Consider the following 6,820-nt stretch of genomic DNA (forward strand, 5'->3'; position numbering starts at 1 on the left):
TAAAGTTATTACATTGACAAAGTACATTTATTTAATTTGTCTTTCTATTTTCCCATTTACAGTTCCCAGTCGAGCCCCTGAAGATATACGCTGCGCAGCATTGACATCACAATCTCTGCAGGTTTCTTGGCAACCACCTGCCATTCACCACACCAACGGCATATTGCAGGGTTATAAATTGATATTCGAACCCATACTTGATGACTATTCCCCAAACAAGGATGAAGTAGAGTCCCGCAAAACAACAGCATTGACAACAGTTCTTACAGGGCTGCGCAAATTTACCAACTACAGTATCCAAGTACTAGCCCATACACGCATGGGTGATGGTGTACTCTCGAATTCGATATATTGCCACACTGAAGAAGATGCTCCTGAAGCTCCTGCCGACATTAAGGTTGTAGTTAGTTCCCCCCAATCTCTATATGTCTCCTGGCTACCACCCAACGAGCCGAATGGTGTCATTACCAAATATAATCTCTACACAAGGGTTGTTAATGGCCGTGAAGAATTAAATAATGAAAAACGCAGTCTTCCATCACAGCAGACCTACTATGAAGCCAAGAATTTACATCCCCATATGGAATATCAATTTTGGGTAACAGCTTCCACACGGGTGGGAGAAGGTAAAAGTTCCAAGGTTTCCTCACAAATTACCACAAATCGTGTACCAGCACGTATTGTCTCCTTTGGGGGACCTATTGTCAGACCATGGCGTTCCACAGTAACATTGGCATGTACAGCCGTAGGCAAGCCAAAACGTGACTGGTTTAAGACGGATATTCCCCTAAGGCAGGGTGGATTGCACAACACCCAACTACTGGATTCGGGTGATTTGATTATATCCAATTTGCAAGTTTCCGATAGTGGCAACTATAGTTGTCAAGTTGATAATGGCATTGGAACAGACCGTCTCACGCATATGCTGCTGGTTCAAGTACCCCCCTCCGCTCCTGTCCTCTATGTAACAAGTGCCACGACAAGTAGTATCCTTATGCATTGGAAATGTGGATTTACTGGAAATGCCCCCATTACGGGCTACACTCTCTACTATCGGCGCACACCGGGCAATATTGAAGAGAAACAATTATCTCGCCACGCATCCAGCCAAGAACTAAAAGGATTAGTTTGTGGCAGCACATATCAAATACACCTCACTGCCACCAATAAAGTCGGAACATCACCGGCCAGTATAACGTTACACGTTCGAACTCAGGGACAATCGCCGGGAGTGCCTTCGACTACTACATTAATTGCCCCCAACTCAACTTCGGTTAGCATAAGGTTACATACGTGGCCCGATAATGGTTGTCCGATGTTGTATTTCGTTTTGCAGTATCGCCCAGTGACCGATGGACCTGAAAAGGATTGGATATTGGGTAAGTGAATGTGTAATGAAACTTAGTGATAATTGATTTGTTCAATAATGGGGCAATAATCGTCTGAAGTAATATCGGGACTTTATTAACCCACCAAAAATTGTTGCAGACATTTATGTAAAACTTGGGTATTTTCGCATATTTTTGTGGGTTTTTTTGCATTTTGTTATATTATCCTCTATTATCTGTCGTGCATTTCGGCGCTATTGGCCCAAAACGCAAGCAATTCAAAAAAATCGACTTTTTTGTAATTTTCGACTTTTGATGAAAAATTTAAATATGCCATATAAAATTAACCATAAAGGTTACATTCATATACATTTTGGGATTTATTAGGAATATAGTGAGAGTATTTTCTCAATCAAGTAAGTACATGTAAGTATACACCAATACTAGCCTTCAAAGTTTCCGGCATTTTTAAAAGAAGGTCCAATTGCAGGAAAACTTTGCTTTTCAAAGAAAAAAATTATTATTTTGATCTTTCAAAATAGTCTGGCTTAATCCCATGGTTGTTGTTTTAATATTTAAAACAACTTATTTATTAGTGGAGAAGGTTTTGCATTGTTCGCCAAGGGGTAAGGCAGGGAAGACTAGTTTCGAATCTCGCCACAGGATCTCATCAGTTCCCTTGTTTCTTGTTTGTGGATATTCTCCACCGAAGTTATTTTTCAATAACTTCTTCAACAAACAGACAATGTTGTCGAGATCTCAGCGTTCTAAGCCACTGCCAATGTATCATATCAACAAACTAGTCGACATGATGCCAATGTATCATATCAACAAAACTAGTCGACATGATATCCAAAACTTCAAAAACTGAAGGCATTACAATTCATAAATGAAACCCCCCTTCGATTGTATATGTGTATGTATTGAGAAAATGATTCCTAGACAAGACACTAGGGTGACTTGATAAAGAAAAAAAGACTTCCATAAATACTTCATAATTACAAAATTGTAAAAATGTTTGTATAAATAGAAGTTATCAAAATCAGCCTTTGTCTTCTAGCCATTAGCATTCAAATACGCCTGATGAGCCTGGCTTAAACCACCAGGCGAAACGATCGTAGCGTAATGGTTGAGTGTGTGGTATTTCGCTAGAATTCATTTTTCAATACAAAAACTCCTTAGGCCATATTAGCTCGATTAATCCAATTAATTAATTAAAAACTTTCATAAATAATGGCCTTCGTCCTAAAAAGACAATAATAAATATAAAAAAAAAACTTTTTATACGCAAACATCAATCGTCATCTCGAAGTATAAAGGTAAACCAAGAAAAAACTTCAATGAGAAGTTTTTCTTTGGCAACCTCACACAACCCCGACGAAAGTGTTTGCAAAACAAAGCAAACCTTCTTCCACTGTTATGTGTCGTTGATTTTCAACGAATGCCCATAACAAAATGCTGTTGGTAGCTTATATCAACCACACACAAACCGTGCCAGTGTTTCTCAAATAGAACATTTTTTAAAAAATGTTCGAAAAAAAATTATTCATTAAATTAAAATGCTTAAACATTTTAAGTTTTCTCGCAAAAAAAATTTTTGCGCTAAGTGTGTTCAGACCAAGGTATATTTATATAAGGTAGAAGTGACAATCAGCTGTACTCTTACTTTTTTCGTAAATTTAGTTTTCAAAATCTAATTCATTAGTAGACCATGAAATATGAAGTTTCGAAATTTGCTACCATAAAATACTGCTTTTCATCCTAAACGTGTAATAAGAATGCCCTACGACAGTTATGAATGCTTCATATTTCCATTTTGATTCAAATTTGTTCTATTTTAAAGGATTTTCAAAATGTACTTGTGTTTTTCCTGAGAAAATTTTTGGAAATACCCTATTATTCAATATTTTTTGACAATTAATTTTCAATAACAACAATGTTGTTTTTGTAAATTTGTTAGTTGTTGTAATTCATGCATATACCTTATATAATTTTTCCTTGGTTAAGACGATATGTTATAGAGACAGAGAGAAACATTTTTATTTTGAAATTAAAGAAAAAAAAAAATAAAACAATCAATGTTTTGTTTTTTTTACGCCGCCCTTACTCTTCCAGAAATTAAATTACTGGCAGTTCAGTCAAAAATGCAGCCAAAATTCTCAACAACACGCAGTTAAATAGGTAAAGGCTTAAAACGGGAGGTAATGTTATATGGGGCTATACCAAATCATGAACGCATGTTCACAAATTTTGGGGTAGAAGTTTTGTGCCAACTATGAATTTCAAACGTGAAACTACAGGTATTTCCTTAAAAAATGTAGCAAAACTTGGGCCAATGTTGACAATTTTAGGTGGAGAAGTTTTGTGACCACTGAGAACCTCAAGTGTCAAATTACAGCCAGTTTCTTCTTCTTCTTTATTTGCAAATCCGTATTCGGATATTAGCGATCATACAATGTTAATTATTACAGAGTTATTTAATTACATATTATAAAGTTAAAACATTTCATTCAATTATAGCTAGTTCTCTGTTTCTTGCGGCGCTTAAAAGGCTTATTTCATCTTGGTGTCCTGTCCATTCCTGAATGTTTTTATCCATGTTATTTCTCGTCTTCCTCTTGGTCTGCGACCTTCAATTTTGGTTCTTATAATAGCTTGGAGAAGATTATATTTTCTATTTCGCATAATGTGTCCCAAATAAGCAGTTTTTCTCGTCTTTATAGTTCTGATAATTTGATTTTCGGTATTCATTCGCCTCAGTACTTCATTATTTGAGATGTGATTTGTCCAGGATATCTTTAAGATCCGTCGGTATATCCAAATCTCAAACGAGTGCAGTCTTCTCTCGTCTGCTGCTTTTAGTGTCCATGTTTCTGCCGAGTATAATAGTACTGACCATATGTAGCATTTTACAACTCGTTTTTTTGTTTCCAGAGTTATGTCATGGCTCGTTAATATTTTTCTAAATTTATGAAAAGAGTTTCTTGCCATTTCAATTCGACATTTTATTTCTTTTGATGGATCCCAGTTTTCATTAATTTGAACTCCGAGATATTTGAATGTTGAGACTCTTTCTATTTGAGTACCATTGATGCTTAAAGGAGTGTTGGATTCGATGCCCCTTCTACTTATAATCATGAACTTTGTCTTTTTTATATTAATTTTTAAAGCATATAACGTACTGGCATGTTCAAGAGCATCTGTTAGTTTTTGTAGTCCTGCGAGGCTGCTTGCAATTAGGGTGGTGTCGTCGGCATAACGTATATTGTTTATAATTGTGTTGTTTATTCTTATTCCGATGTTTTTCGCACATATTGAATCCTCGAATATTTTTTGGGAGTATAAATTAAACAGAAGGGGCGATAGTACGCAACCCTGCCTTACACCTTTCGAGATTGGAACATTTCCAGTAAGTTCACCATCTACTTGAATGTTTGCTGTCTGTTGCCAGTATAGGTTTTTGATGCATTTTATATCGCTATCCTCTAACCCAATTGAAATCAAAATTTCCATCAATTTGTCATGGTTGACCGTATCGAATGCCTTCTCGTAGTCGACAAAACATATATATATACATCCTTTTGTACATCGCGGCAATTTTGTATAAGTACATTCAAGCTAAGTAGGGCCTCTCGAGTTCCCATGCCTTCCTTGAAGCCAAATTGCGATTTTCCCATGTGTGCTTCGCATATTGGGTATATGCGCCTATGTATTATCTTTAAGAATATTTTAAGGGCATGACTCATAAGACTTATTAATCTATAATCTCCGCACGTCTTCGCATTATTTTTCTTGGGAATCATAATAAAAGTAGATTTCAGCCAATCTTGAGGGTATTGTCCTGTTTCATAAATTTGGTTGAATAATTTCAACAATAGTTGTTTATTTCTTCCATCTAGTAATTTAAATAATTCAGATGGGACTTCATCCGGCCCGGTAGCTTTGTTGTTTTTCATTGAATTTATGGCCACATCTAATTCGCTTCCTGTAATGCGTCTTCCACTAAAATTGGTTCCTCTATCTGTGTTATGCATTTCTGTTCTTGTGGTATCTGTGAACAGACTTCTAATATATTTTTCCCAGTGTTTCTTCTTCTCTGAAGTTTCGTATATGGCTGTATTATTCTCGTCGAAAATAAATGCAGATGATCTTTTTGAATATATTCCAGATGCCTCTTTTAACTTTTTGTGGAGATTAAAGTCGTCATGTAGGATTTGGAGTCTTTCAATTTCCTGGCACTGTTTATTTAATTGCTCATTTTTTGCGGCCCGAATTGCAACTTTTATTTCTTGGTTAATTTCCCAATATTTTTCATAATTTGAGTTCTTATATTGGCTCCTTTCTATGCGAAGTGCGCGTATCTCGTCCGTCATCCATGTGTCTTCTCTTTTAGCTGTTGTGGTTCCAAGGATATTGTTGGTTATGATATTCACGGAGTTTTTTACATTGTTCCATAGATTTTCGACATCTTCTCCATCAATATTGCATAGTTCTGCATTAAGGTGATCTTTCATGGATTGTTTAGTGGAAGGATCATTTAATTTTTGAATATTAATTCTTCGCTTTGGTGTTTTCTTTCGGATGGTAGTTAGCTTTATCTGTAGTTTGCACAACAGAAGATTATGGTCCGAGGGAACATCTGCTCCTGGGTACGTAGAGCATTTATTTATGCAGGAGGAATATCGCTTATTTATTAAAATGTAGTCGATTTGGTTTCTAACAATATTTCTGTTATTGTCTTGCGGCGATTTCCAGGTGTAAAGCCGTCTTGGGTGGAGGCGAAACATAGTATTCCCAATCTTAAAACGGTGTTCTTGACAAAATTGTATCAGTCGTTCTCCTCTTTCATTCCGATGTCCTAGGCCAAATTTTCCTGTGATTCCTGTTGTTTCTTCTTGCCCAACTTTAGCATTAAAATCTCCTTGGATTATGGTAATGTCGTGTGGTTTTGTCATCTTTAATAAATTTTCAACGTCGCAATAAAACTGTTCCAATTCGTCGTTATCGCTATCGCATGTTGGCGCATATACTTGAATTATGTTCATGTTTATAGGTTTTGCTGATATTTTTACCATCATCGCCCTATCAGAAATTGGAACATATCCAGCAACACAGACCGCTATGTTGCTTTTTACTATTATAGCGACACCCTTTCTGTGAATTCCTTCTCTGTTTCCGGAATGGTAAATTTTTGCGTTCTGGGAAACAAATTCCGCATCCTCCGTCCACCACGTTTCACTGATACCCAGGATGTCAATTTGTAGTCTTTCCATTTCGCTTATGGTGTTGTCTAGTTTCCCAAGCTCATAAAGGCTTCTCACATTCCAGGTTCCTATCTTAAGTTTGGTTTTGGTTTTACCTCCGGGGATTCTTAGCACCCTCTGATTGCCGGAGACTGAGGGCCGTAGGTTATTTTGTGTGTTCATTGTAATTGTATGATTTTCTAGGACTTATATACTTCAGTGGTTTGCCGGGGCCTTCTGAAGGGTTTA

At 36.5% G+C, this 6,820-nt stretch overlaps 1 protein-coding gene across 1 annotated transcript in view; it reads left to right on the plus strand.

Annotated features, from left to right (window-relative positions):
• The window catches only part of LOC141402985 (cell adhesion molecule Dscam2-like), a 261,395-nt gene that overhangs the window by 232,794 nt on the left and 21,781 nt on the right, over positions 1–6,820 (plus strand). Inside the window, exon 16 of the mRNA XM_073985115.1 lies at positions 63–1,379. Within this exon, the coding sequence (XP_073841216.1) occupies positions 63–1,379 (1,317 nt within the window). The remainder of the gene's footprint in view (positions 1–62; positions 1,380–6,820) is intronic.

The sequence above is a fragment of the Musca autumnalis genome, unplaced genomic scaffold (genome assembly GCF_047663935.1).
Source record: "Musca autumnalis isolate F117 unplaced genomic scaffold, ASM4766393v1 scaffold_4, whole genome shotgun sequence".
In the NCBI taxonomy this organism is placed as follows: domain Eukaryota; kingdom Metazoa; phylum Arthropoda; class Insecta; order Diptera; family Muscidae; genus Musca; species Musca autumnalis.